A 17,054-nucleotide genomic window follows, 5' to 3' on the forward strand; every position below is an offset into this window, starting at 1 on the left:
TGTCATTTACTGTGTAAACCACAACATTGACCCGCTAGATGCTTCCATTCAGAACATCATTTGCTACCTGTTCCACCTGTACCAATGCAATTTGGCGTATTCTTCCATCCGCATTCATTTGTCTGCGATGGCAGCATACCTCCAGAATAGGCTACACCTATCACTCTTTAAGGTCCCTGCTATCAAGGCTTTTCTGGAAGGACTCGAGTCATTCCACCACGGACACCACCAGCTCCGGAATGGAACCTCAATGTGGTTCTTACAAGGCTGATGGGTCCTCCCTTTGAGCCACTGCACTCTTGTGAGCTTCAGTTTCTGACTTGGAAGGTGGCTTTCTTAGTAGCAATTACATCGCTACGGAGGGTTAGCGAGTTGCAGGCGCTCACCATCCAAGAACCTTTCTTCCAAGTGCATGCTAACAGGGTTGTGCTCCGCACTAACCCTAAATTCTTACCCAAGGTTGTATCTCAATTCCATATGAACCAGACAATTGAGTTGCCGGTGTTTTTCCAAAACCCAGAGACGCTGGCGGAGCGGATGCTCCACACCCTTGACGTTAAAAGAGCCTTGATGTACTACGTGGACAGGACAAAAGATTTTCGCAAAACCAAGCAGCTTTTCGTTGCTTTTGCCACGCACCACAAGGGAAACGCTATCTCCAAAGCTGGGATCGCTAGGTGGATCGTGAAATGCATTCAAATCTGTTACGCTAAAGCTAAACGCACTCTCACTATTCCACCAAGAGCCCACTCCACCAGGAAGTTGGGGGCCTCTATGGCTTTCCTAGGTAACATTCCCTTAGAAGATATTTGTAGAGCAGCCACATGGTCTACTACACATACTTTCACTAAACATTACTGTGTAGACGTGCACTCCAAACAGCAGGCAGCTGTTGGTCAGGCTGTTCTCAAAACACTTTTTCAGACTGCTGCAGCTGGCACGGGCGGCCGCCGCTAATGGAGGGACTGCTATGTATTCTATGCACAGATATGAATTCAGCAGCCCACATGCCTCGAACTGCAAATGCTACTTACCAGTATGCATCTGTTCTTGGCATGTAGGGCTGCTGACATTCATATCGCCCACCCTCCTCCCCGGCGCCTGTAGCAGCTGCAGTATTCATATATATATATGCTCATAGCATGGTCATCACTCACATACTTCACTCCATCTCTGCCAATGGCTAAAAACAATCTGGGGATGGAGGCTATGCCCATGCGCACTGTAGTCCAGGGGAGGAGCCACCTATCTCGTGATACTTCGAAGACTCTTCCAGGACAACAATGTGCAATCATCCGGACCCAACACTAGGCGGCGATCTATGCACAGATATGAATGTCAGCAGCCCTACATGCCAAGAACAGATGCATACTGGTAAGTAGCATTTGCATTCTCTGTGTTATTGCACTTCTTCATCGCTGTCATGCTCTAACTTAGAGAACTTTAATGTTCTTCTCAGTGTTAATGTCCCTTTTCTTTTCATGTCCCATTATTACTTACTGCTCACTTCAGATCCTGCAAAACTTCTGGCCGCTCCAAAGACAAGAGGGTAAACTCTGTTTCCACTTCTTGGTGTGTCTCACTTGCTTCTTTCATGAGTGCAGCCCACCTAAGGCAGCCATGTTTTACTTCAGACAGTGAACAGCCCTTGCAGAATATGACCCTTTAGTGCATGTCAGAATCATAGATCTCATATCCTAATAGACAGAGGCTTCTAATCATTGGCATAAATGCAAAAAGAATAACTATGTCTACAAATGTCAAAACTCTCCGAACACCACCTACACTCCAAATAATCTGCCATATTCAGAGTAACTAGTTAAAGATTATTTTGAGAGTTGCAGTGTGTGGAGCGTTGCCTCTTCTGATGGTGAATTCTCTTACAGTTGCAGCCAATGCATTTAAAGTGTGATGTATATAGGACTCTGTCAATGTAAAAAAAAGTCGTACGAAACACTTGCACTTTTTTTTCCCTTCAGAAAGTAAATCCCAAAGTGTGATTTGGGGGGGGGGGGTGGGTATAAAAAAGCAATGATCTTATTGTCATGGGAGTGTTCTCCCATTGTGTGGGGGTCATTGAAATGTTTTGCTTTCACCTACCTCCACGTTTTGGAATGCGGTAAGCAAAAGTAAAAACTTGTCTTTTGTTTGCCCACTCTAAATAGGGCGGGTGGATGGACAAATGGCAAAATCTTTACTCTGTCAGGCTGGCGGAAGTGTAGGTCAGCTGCAGAGACAAATTATTCTACACCGCTGGCATACTGAAGGTCCACCAGCCACTAAATGAGGCGAGCGGACCTTTAGTACAGCGGAAAGGGTAACTCAATTGCTGTTACGATGGAGTACCCTTTCTGCAGCACTCTAAATCAGGCCCTCAGTCTTTGTTGGATTGATTTTCAAGTACAGTCGTTATCTTTGTGTGCGTTCTGGCTGTTGGTCTCTCCTTTACTGGAATTCCATTACTCTTATATTTTCCAGTAGGTTGTAGGACAAGGAACTGCTTTAAGAGCAACTTGGGCTCCAGTGATTAAACCATGCCCCCTGGATCCCATTCTAGTTGAGGCCTCCAGAAGTGTTTGGCTTGTTTGAACATTTTTCACAGGGCTGATTTTAGTTTCTAGTCCGGCCCTGGATATCCTGGTTTGTATGAGGTGTAGTCTGGATCTGTATTTAAAGATGTCTTTAGCCAGTGACACTTAAAAATAATGATAGTTTAGGGTTGTTAGCTTATTGGCAGATAGCAATGTCATGTTGGCTAAGGAGCACTCCCAATGGTTTCATGTAAAGATTAAACATCAAGGGAATGAAAATAGAACCCTGAGGAACTCCAGATGAGACAGGTGCTGATGGGGATCTGGAGGACTCCATCTCTGCAAATTGATATCTCCAAGAATGGTGTGAGGTAAACTAATTCAAAACAATATAAGTAAGTAATGTCCATGAGTCACAATGGAGCTTCAAGTATCACATGGTAATTAATTGTGCCAAATGCCTCAGACAAGTCCAGCCACACTAAGAGACATGGATGGCCATTATTAGTGATTGATAGAAAGTCATCAGCTACGTGGATGGTGGCTGTCTCTATGCTTCAGCCAGAGCAAAACCCAGACAGGTGGGGTTGGCAGATGTTGTGGAGATTGGCGTGCTTTTGAAGATGGATAACTACTTGTCTTTCAAGGAAGGGAACACATGTGGTGTAGCGATAGTAACATAACTCATCTGGTTCACGTTTGGGTTTTTGGAGCAGAGAGGTGGCTTCGTCAATCTTCAAGAATAACTGTTAGATGGCTTGGAGTAGAGAGGTATTGATAATATTTGAGACAGATGTAAGAGCCTTAGGAGGCAATATTTAAAGAGTGATGGTGAAATGAGATCACTGACATAGGGGGTTGTTATAACAGTGCCATAGGTTGTTGGTTTAAGAGAGGGTAGTAAAGGACTGTGTTTTCATTGGTTTGAAGGACTGCAAAAGATGAGCATAAAGAAGTGTATGTGGGTTTTACAGCATGAGAGGTTGAACTGGCAATGGGTAGTCTTGACAAATGTATTAATTAAATATTCATTTATTTCAGTTGATTTCTGTACTGGACTTGGGTTGCATAAAAGGTATTGAAAGAAGAGGCTGAAATAGTTTGACAGTTTTGAATAATGCCTAGCTTTCATTGTTCACCTTGATCTGTTTGAGATAGTAATTAGCTTTGGTGGTTGCAGTTTTTTTGTTTTTTTTATACCTGCTTTTTAGGGTGATGCAGATCTCCTAAAAATAATAATATAAAGGTTGCATTCTACTTTTAGTTTATAAGGAGTCATATGTATAGATATTGGTAAGTAGATGTCTGATAATTAAGAATGATATTACAATTTCAAAATGTTATTTCTATGCAACTACAAGGTAGTAAATAACACCTACATTATTTAAAACTATACCAATATTAAACATATATACTTAATTGAAGTGCTTTCTATACTACATTGAATTACTGACTGGCAAATAAGGAGACTAAGTTTAATGCTGATTAAATGTAAGTAGAGACTAACTGATAAAAATGTATTCTAACCCCCATATTGATATATAAATCAATAAACATTAAGCCTATTGATAAAAGTTTAAAGAAAATATTGGTCAAAGTATCAGGATTCACTTCTCTAATTTAAATTTATATTATAAATAAACTTAAACATAGTGAACAATGGAGGCAAACATTTACAGAGATTGAATACTGGAATGGTACCAGTGAAAGAATTTGACACAGACCGCATGGCTAAAACCTCTGTTGTAAAGTCAACAGTGTTTTATAATTCTTTTTTTGTATGTAAAAAACCTAAATTCAACAGATCTTTATTCTATATATAAACTTGAAAGTGAATGTAGAGCAATTACTTAGTTTGTGAATGTGTTTTGAGCTTGGAACAAAGTAATTGTGTGAATTATTAAAAATGTGTGAATGTGAGGTGTAGTTGTGTAAAAAGAGAATATGTTTTTGAGTGGACTAGGATATGTGCAGAATAGTTTTTCCAAAAATGAATATTGAATTACTGTATTAATATTCTTTTTTTTAGATTGGCACTAAATACATCTATTTGCATAAGTATACAATGATCTTTTTACCTTGTACCTAAAAAATGCCAATTAAAAACAAGACACATTTCACACCCATCCCTGTTGCATACCAATTATATTTTAAATACATATATCTGTAAACGAAGGTCCTACTTTGTCTTTACCAAGTACTGGGTGAGGCCTCAACTGTGCCATCTATGCAATTCCATGCTCTCTGCACAGTATACAGCTGAGTGGGACAAGTGGGTCCCGCATTTATAAACTGTGGACAGTGATTGTAACGTTTCAGTGTGTATACTTATTACAGGGCCACAGGCATGTGTCGCTAAAATGAATCTACAATGGCCTTGAACCAGTTGTTTTAAAGCGGAATAATTTATGGGCAAACGCCGGGTTTACCAGTCCAGGACAGTTAATCAGTGGTGTCTTTAGTCATATTATGAGGTCATGATTGATGTCTAATGCGTTTCAGAGGGTGTGAAGCTCGTTTAGCTACTTTAAGTGGTGAATTTCAGGTATTTTGAGGTCTGCGCCATGTGCTTAGAATTAGGTCAACTGAAATTTTGTATTGAATGTATTCCTACAGATTTGCTACCTCGCCTTAAAACAGGTTACTTTTTAATTGCACTTATTTTATAAATGCTTTTATTTGCTTTTTTTATTTTAGTCCATGGCCACCAGATTGTTATACTGTACAGCTGGAGTGCTTCTGAGAAGGCTTGAGGGAGACGCAAGCCTACATGGGATCACTCATGTGATTGTTGATGAAGTGCACGAAAGAACCGAAGAAAGGTATATATATTTACCCACAGTATACATAATCCCATCAGATTTCTTCATCTCAGCTATACTACTATTATAAAGTAAGAACTGGGAACCTTTGAGGCGGGTAAACTCGGGAACCACTGCGCCAATCCAAACACCCAATACATCATTGTAATTGGCAGAGTGACATAGGCTATATACCCCCAAAAAATATACCTTCTTTAAAAAATATACCTTACAAAAAAAAGTAGTCCCTTCGAGTAGCGCCGGCCGTGTGCGCTAACGTGCTGACATCATCAGGAGCGCGGGGAGGAGTGGTGAACAGCGTGAAGTTTTGCAGACTGGAGCGGGCTGGGAGGAGCGGTAAAATGGAGGATAGCGGGGAGGAGCGGTGAACAGCGGTGACTGGAGTGAGCTGAGGTACGTCAAACGGAGGAGCGGTAAACTTTGGGAGAGGACCGGTAAAGTTTGTCGGTCTGTAAGCCTCATTGCCTTTGCAGACTGGAGCGGGCTGGGAGGAGCAGTAAACTGGAGCGGCGGACAGTATAGCGGGGAGGAGAGGTGAACAGTGGTGACTGGAGCGGGCTGTAAGCCTCATTGCCACCGGACGCCTGCGGTGGGCTGAGGAGGTGCTTAGGGGAACTTGGATTGTGGAGCGCGGGGAGGAAAGTTAAACTTTGGAGCGCAGGGAGGAGCGCTACGCTGTAAGCCTGATTGCCCCCGGTAAAGTTTGTCGGACTGTAAGCCTCATTGCCTTTGCAGACTGAAGCGGGCTGGGAAGAGCGGTAAACGGGATAGCGGGGAGGAGAGGTGAACAGCGGTGACTGGAGTGGGCTGTAAGCCTCATTGCCACCGGACGCCCGCGGTGGGCTGAGGAGGTGCTTAGGGGCCCTTGGATTGTGGAGCGCGGGGAGGAAAGTTAAACTTTGGAGCGCAGGGAGGAGCTCTACGCTGTAAGCCTGATTGCTCCCGGACAACGTCGGGGTGGGCTGCTAGTTGTTAATAAACCCATCAGAATCCCCTAAAATATTTTTTAAAATGCCATAGAGACTATATTATAAGCTACCACTAAAAACAATTCCAGGTGTAAAGTAACAATTATAAGAAAAAAGCTCACTCAAATTGCACTGAAGAGTGATTGTTATTTGTACCAGTTTGGTTTATCACTGAAGTGATAACATACATAGTCTTCTACGCCAGTCAACACCAGTTACTACAGACATCCTTCGGTCTCTCATTTTAAAACAACTTCAGCATAGGACAACAAATTGCTGGTTAAAATCAGTCATTTATAAAACGTCCTAGCAGCATTTTCCATACGTTTGTCAAATTAAGCTTAATTGCTGGTGGATTCAGGCTTGTTAAAAAATGTGATACAAAAGGGGATGATGGATGGAGCGTTTGAGCAAATCAAACACTCACCCCCAGTCAATTGATCTGGGTTTAATCCATCAACTTTCTTTAGCTCACTCATCCACCCCAGTTCAGACATGGCCATATGCAAATCAGTCTGACCCTGTGCCTCATGGGAACAGTCCAGCCCGAACTGCCAAGCCATGTCTTCCCTGGACCGGAAACAAGCATCCTGGGACCGGTTTCGGATTCATAATCCTCATCAGCCAGGCTATCTTGAATCCAGTGGCCGAGTGAGCAAGGGACTCACGTCTGAGCATACCCTGCCAACTTAGGGCGAACAAAGCGATACAAAAGGGGATGATGGACGGAGCGTTTGAGCAAATCAAACACTCACCCCCAGTCAACTGATCTGGGTTTAATCCATCACCATGCTTTAGCTCACTCAGCCACCCCAGTTCAGACATGGCCATATGCAAATCAGTCTGACCCTGTGCCTCATGGGAACAGTCCAACCCGAACTGCCAAGCCATGTCTTCCCTGGACCGGAAACAAGCATCCTGGGACCGGTTTGGGATTCATAATCCTCATCAGCCAGGCTATTTTGAATCCAGTGGCCAAGTGAGCAAGGGACTCACGTCTGAGCATACCCTGCCAACTTAGGGCGAACAAAGTGATACAACAGGCTCAAACTTCGATCTACATATAAAGGTAGGAGAGAAGGGTGTAAATACTGGGATCCAGTAGTCTCGGATGAAAACCGGTGACAACACTAGGTCTGGCTGACACATGTCGACAATTTTGCAGTGTGTAATCCACTCCCCTTGTCAGTCAAGTCAAGCTGCTCTTTACTGAACTTTAGGAAACTCCTGAAAACCTGGCTTTTCATCCAAGCCGGTTAGCCTGCCTCTTGGTCAATCTCGGCACCTCTCAGCGCCAGGAAACTTATGGTGTCAGTGCGCTATATAAATTCTGCCTAACATAACATAACATAACCCACTAGTTTACCACCAAGCACAGGTTTAGCAAAACCTTTTTTATCCCTAGCCTGGGAATCTATGAATAAAATAGACATTTGGAATTCCTTGAGCTAGTTTTAATTTTGTTAGTCTGCACCTTATTCTTACTTGATCCCTACTCTTATGTGTGTTTGTATTGTTTCCCCCACCCTATTGCTCCACCTCTTGCGTTGGCTTGCGCAGAGGTGTATTTAGCAGCCCAATGATGAAGTATGCTACAACGTTTTGTGGGCGAGGACAGTTTTCCAAACATTTCCTTTTTGCCTGTCAATCCTTTAAAAAGAGTGACACCCCCAACCCTCCTACTTCTCTTTGCGTGTTGTGTCTATTATAAAGGAGGTCAAAGTAGGAGATCCCCTCCTTCCCCCTAATTTTTGTGTGGCATTCTCAAAAAATGTGCCTGTGTAAGTGGTCCTAAAGAGAGGAGCTATTCTAGGATCTCTTTTGTTGCTGATGCGCTAATGTAATCAGTTTTTCTTCTCTGTACAGCCGAATTCAAATTATAAAAATATAATATTATACGTATAATTTCCTATGATAGAGGTTGGTGGAAATAAGAGTTAAACAAATAGAATAACATTCCATAAAACAACAATCAAAAGAGAAATTACTTGATGGCTGCCCAGGGCTCTCTCTGTTCTACACACATCCCTAGGTTTTGTTTAATATTTTTTTTAAATAATATTACTTGTGTTTTTCATGTTGTTCTGGGTATTCAAGATTCATTGTTTTAGTATAATTGCTGTTTAATGACTAAAATGGACAGAGCGTATGTGCATATTCCTTTGTAATTACTGTGACTTTAGACTGAGCAGTACTTTGTTTTTTTTCTACAGTGACTTCCTGCTGCTGGTTTTGAAGGATGTAATTTTTCAGAGACCAGACGTGCGTGTTATACTTATGAGTGCTACACTGAATGCAGACCTCTTCTCACAATATTTCAAATCATGTCCAGTCATAAATATACCAGGTGAGTTCAGTAACTGTTTAGCAACCACCAGTGAAGAATAAAGTTTGAGATCTTTTGTAATGAAGACAGGTACTCAAGCTTAACTAAGAACAGGGACAGATAAAACAGATGAAAGATGGGCAGCATCATCACACACTTATTTACACATACAGAAAAGGATACACCACATTCTGGACTGTTAAAATACAGGTGCAGTGGCACAACTTCCTCTCTTGAGCAAATCTGAAATGGAGTACGGGCAGCAGCATTGCACGCCTCCTTACAGGAACAGAAAAGGTACAGCACATACAGAAAGAAACGTGCAGAAAACAAATACAGACACTCACACTTTTTCTGTCTCTCACTCTTTCCTCCTCTGTATTGCTTCCCCTCTCTTATTTTTTTAATTTCCAGTCTTTTCATTGTGAATCATGTTAAAGAGCATCACAAAACAACACTATTGTCCGTACATCTGCAATTTTAAATACATTTAGGCAGAGAGAGTTTGCCCATGTGACCTAGATAGGCCGGGTTTACATCCAAGTAGCCAAACAAGAAAAAATGGTAACTAGCAGGGATAGATGGGGCACAGATTACTTTGTACCTGCAACAAAACAAATTCTGGTGGGTTGGGTGACTGAATCACAAAAATTCTTTTATTTTTTATTTTTTTTATTTTTTATTGAGAATCCATGAGGCACAATAAGAAATCAATGTAGATGATTAAAAAGACAAAAACAATATACAACATAAACAAACCACCTAAATTAACATTAAGAAGGTAATGTAGAGGTCGGTTGTCGAATTACAAAGCTTAGTGTCTGATTGAATTTGTACTTGTAAATCAAAGAAGAATTAATGTCATATTAATTAATTAAGAATCACAAAAATTCTATACGCTACTTTAAACAGTGTCCGCACGCACCACTTATCTCAGTTCTGATGACTTCAAGGTACTCATTCTTTTATTGTTAATATTAAGACCAGAGCAGCAGAAATCCAAAGCAATTCTTGACACACACATCACCTCAGCCTAACATGCAAAATTGTTAGCATCGCATTGACAAAAATAGTTTGTACACAGTAGTCTAAATAAGCAAAGAAATGCACCTATTACTTGTCAATATAAGGTTCCTACTGGGTATCCAGTTGAACTAGCACTAATGTGCCTTAAAAACAAGATTTTCAGTTTCCAAAATGTTCCTTCAAGTTAAGGGTGTAGTTATGGGGTTCAGCTTCACTCTGGAAGTGACAAATTTATAAATGTCCTTTGAGCACAAGTGAATTTTTGGTGAGGCCAACCCCGTCAAACATGCCAACAAGAGATGGTATAAGTACACAGATGATGTGCTTATGGTCTGGCAAGGTTCACTTAATCTCTTGCAAGAGTTCTATCAGTTGCTGAACAATCGTACAGAGGACCTGAACTTTTTACCATTACTCTGGATACAAATAAGATATATGTTTTAGATTTGACAATTGAAGTATGCAACAAGAGGCTAGCAGTAAATTTATATACGAAACCAATGAACCGCAACATGCTTCTAGACTTCAAGTGGCTACCATTGCTCACTAAAAGAGAATCTGCCATATGGGCAATTTTACAGTATCAGGAGGAATGATACCTTTAAATAGTTTATTTCAAAAACAGCAATGTCCTTTGAAGGAAACTTATTGATGGAGCTTACCTCAAGAAATCTACATGTATTTATTATTTTGTACTTACTATAGATTAATATTATTGCGTCATAATGCTTCCCAAGTGATTATATCTCTAGACCCCTGTTTGTGAGAGGTGAGTTTGTTGGCGAGTTAAGTATTCACAGTAAATTAGCACTGCTGGTGAAATGACTTCATGTGATTGCTAATTTAGTTTCTGATAGTTTTATAACAGTATTAGTGGAGTAGGGATTATTCATTTTGAGGTTATCTTATGGCATAGTATAGTATAGCAAACACACACATGGTCCATCATGAATGTTGGCATGCTCCCTCATAGGTTTTCTGGAGGTGATTAGTTCTAGAAGGTCAAATAGATTTAAAAACCTGTTTAAAAAGCAGATATTTTAGGAGTGTTGCATATGGTCCTAGGATGATCAAAAATTGTCTCCAGGCTGCTTGCTAACCTTTCCTGTCCCTTCCCTGTCACTCCTGTTTCGTTCTTTCACTCGTTTCTGTTGTCTGGCTCAAGTTCCAGCATTCTTTTCACTGTTTCAGAGCGTCTGTCCTGTATGGTGTGGTAGTAGGAGCTGAGAAAGCAGTCACTTGTGAATCATGGTGTCACAATTGAACCTCACATGCGAAGAAGCCTGTTGAATCGGGGGTGGGGTTGGGTGAACAATTGAGATCGTAAGTACTTAAGACGCCTCCATGTGACCCCAATTAAAATGAGATCAAGTGCTAAAAAAAAAAATTAAAAAAAAATCTCCAAGTTTAATGGGTGATTTATATATAGCTTTTAATTTGATTTGTATACCAATCCAGAAAGGATCAATTTGATCACATCTAAACATGAAGGAAAGAATGTCTCCCAGTGGCTTGATTGCAGTACCTGCAATTCAAGTATGCCTCCATTGAACATTTTAAGTGACATTCACAGAGGATAAGTCGATTGCTCCATTTCTGTTTAATGGTGGTAGTGCTGCAGGGAGTTGCCCTACAATATTTTTACCTCTGTACTTGCTGGGCTGGGATGAGTCTGATCCTGGCCCTTCCACCTTCCAGGTCTAAACAATTGGTGGTTCCTTTCAGGGTCAATCAGGGCCCCTCCCTCTCTCCCACCCTTTTGCTATATAAAACTTCGCAAATAAAGAAACATGTAAATATATGTTCGGTTGATATCATATGCTGAGGAACCACAGTTGATTCTGCTCTTTAACTGGTGCGGTCTGAGTTTCAGGCCCCAGGCATCTCTTAATGCCTTTGCGAACTAGATGAGTGGCAGCCAATGCAAGCTAAATAATATATTGCTCTTTGACCGGGACATCTTAGGGATGTTCATCCTTCAGACAGATGGAATGGGTTCTTCTCCTTTACCTGCTACAGGCGTCCAAAGCTTTAGATTTCTGTTGGCTAAGGAGCTCAAGCTAACTGCTTCTTTCTTTCTTCCAGGAGATCTTGCCATAGCTTCCAAAACAGTTGCTTCTAGGGGGTATGTGAATTATCTATGGGGATATCTTTTAACCATGGGAAGCCACCTGGTTCCATTCTCAAATTTCCTGTTTTGCAAAAGTGGCATGTATTCTGGTATACAGTGTCAGGAAATTTAATCAAGTCTCTAAAAGACTGCATTGGCTCCGGTAGCTTAGAGGAGATTTTTTAATGTCATTTGGCATTAAACCCTTTAATGGCCAGCTCAGCTGTGTTTCTTCTATTTTTATCTTACGCTTAAGTTCTACCCATCTTAGTAAAAGGTTGTTTTCAATTCTAGACCCTCACATCTGGAACCAGTTTGCGACATATACAATTAAGATTTCAAAGCATTCATTCTTTAGCAGGGCCTAGAAATCACATTAGTTGAGCTAAAATCTTGTTTTGATTGTCCTTGGGCTACCAGTCCTAGCCCCAAGATACTTTGCTTACTCACTCATCTGTAATCAAAGTGGCTTTCAATATTTTTTGTCACTTAAGTCTGAAAGGGATTTTTAGATGATGAGTTTATGTCTTGACACCATTTATCTGTTGGTTTCTGAATCCTAAATTTGTGGAGAAATGTGGCCTTTTGGCTTGAGCTTCAGCCTTTAGAACCTAAGAACCCAGGTTTGAATCCCAGCCTCAGTGCTATACTCAACATCATTTCAGTCTGGGCAAATCACTCAATATCACTGTGCCTAAATGTGTGTAAAATATAGTTGTGCTATCCCAACTTGATGTACACAATCTTGTAGATCATCTTCCTACCCCTCACATAATGTGCAGGGCTCAGATGTTTCATAGATAGGTTTATCCTACATAAATTCCAATAAATACATTGTGGGACACATTTTTTGTAGATAATTCAAACCGCAGATCCTTTTTAGCTCAAGCCTACCAGACAGTATAATCTGTCTGGTCACAAAAGACCTATTGCGGGTTTACCAAGAACTTGCAGTGGGCTTAAAGCCCACTGACTGCTTACCATTGGTTAGCTTTAGTGTCACTCTCATTCACTTGCTTCTTATCCAATGGCTTTCCTTGTCTGTCCCCTGGAGCGAAGTCCCTTCCATAGCTGCCACAGTTTCATTCAGTGTAATTATGAGTGACATTTCAACAACTGAGTGACACTATCTTTGTCACCACTGACCAGAGTCACCTGAGCGTCACCTGCGCGGCCCAAGACCCTTCTGATGCAGATAGATAAAAAGTGTGTATTAGAAGTGGCATTTCTTGTAACCGGTTTGAGTTGTCCCATAGCTTGTCCCATTTCTCCTCTGAATTGTTTGCTCTATGTTTCCTCCCAAGTTCTGCATTTGAATCACCTGGTATAATTCGATCACAGCCTTACATACCGTGACCTACCTACTGGTCTTTTAGTGGGATGTCTGTGACACGCAAAATAAAGGCATTTTTTGTTTCAAAATTCATGATTCTCCTACCGGAATTAGATCTATTGAAATGTATGTTTATGGTCGATTGTCAGCGCATTCTGCAGTGTCGTCTTCTGTTAATTTTGACCCTCGCTGAAGCATGCCCAAAGTACTTGCGTGTGTCCTTCCACTGTTTGGGTTGATGGACTTTTCCCTGCTCCCTTGATGTCTGCTTACAAACACTTTTAGCCTCACAGGCATACCAGGTGTGACTGTATTTCGTTACCAGCGGCTTTTTTTTCTCTTTAATACTTTATTGAATGGCTTTTTTGAAATTATATATACAGGGGTGTTTCCTTTGCCGAATAAACCTTGACAACACCGCATCTGATTTGGGCTCCGACTCTGGTTTTTCATTCATGAAGTGCTGCGACCAGGAGTGTGCTGATTTATAGGGGTTGGCGTTCCCCGTCGAGAGCCCGCCGTGAAAGACGGCTCAAGCACGCCAAAACCTGTGTGTGTTTATATATATATATATATATATATATATATATATATATATATATTTTAAACTCACCTTGTAACTATGTCGTTAGCAGATGCACATCCCAACCACATACTTTGAATAATTAGCTCAACAGCTTTTATTTATTTCTTAATTACAACCACACGTATGCTTTACACTCTCCCTGTGACTGTATGTCATTGACAGATGCACATCCTAAAACACACTTGTACGTCAAATTCTGCTGACCTGCCCTGAGCCCGCGTTAAGTAAATTCAGTCACAAGCGCTACGAGGCCTCCGGGTAGTTTAGCGCTATACAAGTGCAATTTTCATTCATTCATTCATTTCATTCATTCATCCTGGACGCATACTTTTCTATCAACCATTTCAAACCAATTTCCATATTATATTTTTTTAAAGATGAACTGCAATAGGTTAACCTATTTTTAAAAATATTTACTTGCACAGCTACCTAGACTAATAATGCTACATCTTACCCTAACACCCATACTACCAACCTGCCGTAAGAAAATAAAGAGTTATGACACAGCCAGCACTGGCCACGTCAGATTGCTTTTTTTCTAATGTACCTATTGGGTTTTGTTTTTGTGAAATCGGTTGATGTTTGCACACTTCCGAGACAAGTGTGTTGCATAATCAGGGTTCGCCCTGACAAGGAACGACATCGCTGCTTAGCGCTTCGCGCTCACTCTGCTGAATAGCGATTTTAAATTAACCTGTTTTCTATTTGCTTATCATTTTCTGTTGTTAGCCCTGGTTTTTAAAATTGCCCTCTCACCTGCACCTTAATCGGAATCCACCGCTGCTTGAGCGGGTCCAGTTCCCAGGGTGGGCTCACTTAGTAGCCGCCATCTTGGAGTGGGGTCGTTGTTTGGGCGCCATCTTTAGCGAGCGCTCTAGTGCGCAGAAGCCTATGTGGGACGCCTACTTAAGGCGAGCTGCTTCAGGGTTCGCCCTGACAAGGAACGACATCGCTGCTTAGCGCTTCGCGCTCACTCTGCTGAATAGCGATTTTAAATTAACCTGTTTTCTATTTGCTTTTCATTTTCTGTTGTTAGCCCTGGTTTTTAAAATTGCCCTCTCACCTGCACCTTAATCGGAATCCACCGCTGCTTGAGCGGGTCCGGTTCCCGGGGTGGGCTCACTTAGTAGCCGCCATCTTGGAGTGGGGTAGTTGTTTGGGCGCCATCTTTAGCGAGCGCTCTAGTGCGCAGAAGCCTATGTGGGACGCCTACTTAAGGCGAGCTGCTTCAGGGTTCGCCCTGATAAGCAACGACATTGCTGCTTAGCGCTTCGCGCTCACTCTGCTGAATAGCGATTTTAAATTAACCTGTTTTCTATTTGCTTTTCATTTTCTGTTGTTCGCCCTGGTTTTTAAAAATGCCCTCTCACCTGCACCTTAATCGGAATCCACCGCTGCTTGAGCGGGTCCGGTTCCCGGGGTGGGCTCACTTAGTAGCCGCCATCTTGGAGTGGGGTAGTTGTTTGGGCGCCATCTTTAGCGAGCGCTCTAGTGCGCAGAAGCCTATGTGGGACGCCTACTTAAGGCGAGCTGCTTCAGGGTTCGCCCTGACAAGGAACGACATCGATGCTTAGCGCTTCGCGCTCACTCTGCTGAATAGCAATTTTAAATTAACCTGTTTTCTATTTGCTTTTCATTTTCTGTTGTTAGCCCTGGTTTTTAAAATTGCCCTCACCTGCACCTTAATTGGAATCCACCGCTGCTTGAGCGGGTCCGGTTCCCGGGGTGGGCTCACTTAGTAGCCGCCATCTTGGAGTGGGGTAGTTGTTTGGGCGCCATCTTTAGCGAGCGCTCTAGTGCGCAGAAGCCTATGTGGGACGCCTACTTAAGGCGAGCTGCTTCAGGGTTCGCCCTGACAAGGAACGACATCGCTGCTTAGCGCTTCGCGCTCACTCTGCTGAATAGCGATTTTAAATTAACCTGTTTTCTATTTGCTTTTCATTTTCTGTTGTTAGCCCTGGTTTTTAAAATTGCCCTCTCACCTGCACCTTAATCGGAATCCACCGCTGCTTGAGCGGGTCCGGTTCCCGGGGTGGGCTCACTTAGTAGCCGCCATCTTGGAGTGGGGTAGTTGTTTGGGCGCCATCTTTAGCGAGCGCTCTAGTGCGCAGAAGCCTATGTGGGACGCCTACTTAAGGCGAGCTGCTTCAGGGTTCGCCCTGTGAAGGAACTACATCGCTGCTTAGCGCTTCGCGCTCACTCTGCTGAATAGCGATTTTAAATTAACCTGTTTTCTATTTGCTTTTCATTTTCTGTTGTTAGCCCTGGGTTTTAAAATTGCCCTCTCACCTGCACCTTAATCGGAATCCACCGCTGCTTGAGCGGGTCCTGTTTCCGGGGTGGGCTCACTTAGTAGCCGCCATCTTGGAGTGGGGTAGTTGTTTGGGCGCCATCTTTAGCGAGCGCTCTAGTGCGCAGAAGCCTATGTGGGACGCCTACTTAAGGCGAGCTGCTTCAGGGTTCGCACTGACAAGGAACGACATCGCTGCTTAGCGCTTCGCGCTCACTCTGCTGAATAGCGATTTTAAATTAACCTGTTTTCTATTTGCTTTTCATTTTCTATTGTTAGCCCTGGTTTTTAAAATTGCCCTCTCACCTGCACCTTAATCGGAATCCACCGCTGCTTGAGCGGGTCCGGTTCCCGGGGTGGGCTCACTTAGTAGCCGCCATCTTGGAGTGGGGTAGTTGTTTGGGTGCCATCTTTAGCGAGCGCTCTAGTGCGCAGAAGCCTATGTGGGACGCCTACTTAAGGCGAGCTGCTTCAGGGTTCGCCCTGATAAGCAACGACATTGCTGCTTAGCGCTTCGCGCTCACTCTGCTGAATAGCGATTTTAAATTAACCTGTTTTCTATTTGCTTTTCATTTTCTGTTGTTAGCCCTGGTTTTTAAAATTGCCCTCTCATCTGCACCTTAATCGGAATCCACCGCTGCTTGTGCGGGTCCGGTTCTCGGGGTGGGCTCACTTAGTAGCCGCCATCTTGGAGTGGGGTAGTTGTTTGGGCGCCATCTTTAGCGAGCGCTCTAGTGCACAGAAGCCTATGTGGGACGCCTACTTAAAGCTCCCTGCCTAGCGCAGCGGTATCGCGCAGCGGGAGCCCCTTCGCTTAGCCTGAGTCGTGCCAGAGTCCTGCCCGTCTGCGCCCGTCCGCGTACGGTCGCGTTGGTCGGGTTGGGACTCTGTCCGGTGGATCTGCATCGCATACGATGTCCGGCTATTCAAGGGTCGCTCTTGTGTCCATCGGCCGGCGTCTGCCAACATGTGACATGTCTCGTGTGAGCCCGATGAGTGGCCCCCACCAGTGTGCCTGTGGCAGGTGGTCGCTTGAAGCCCCTGCCCTTCCGCGCTGTCTTG

The 17,054-nt window shown here is 42.9% G+C and overlaps 1 protein-coding gene across 2 annotated transcripts in view; it reads left to right on the forward strand.

The window, feature by feature from the left end:
• The window catches only part of DHX57 (DExH-box helicase 57), a 432,068-nt gene that overhangs the window by 225,499 nt on the left and 189,515 nt on the right, over window positions 1-17,054 (forward strand). For both annotated transcript variants that reach the window (XM_086927178.1, XM_086927177.1), the window contains 2 exons: window positions 5,229-5,353; window positions 8,535-8,668. In XM_086927178.1, coding sequence (XP_086783304.1) covers window positions 5,229-5,353; window positions 8,535-8,668 — 259 coding nt within the window. The remainder of the gene's footprint in view (window positions 1-5,228; window positions 5,354-8,534; window positions 8,669-17,054) is intronic.

Source organism: Lissotriton vulgaris, chromosome 6 (genome assembly GCF_964263255.1).
Source record: "Lissotriton vulgaris chromosome 6, aLisVul1.2, whole genome shotgun sequence".
Lineage (NCBI taxonomy): Eukaryota > Metazoa > Chordata > Amphibia > Caudata > Salamandridae > Lissotriton > Lissotriton vulgaris.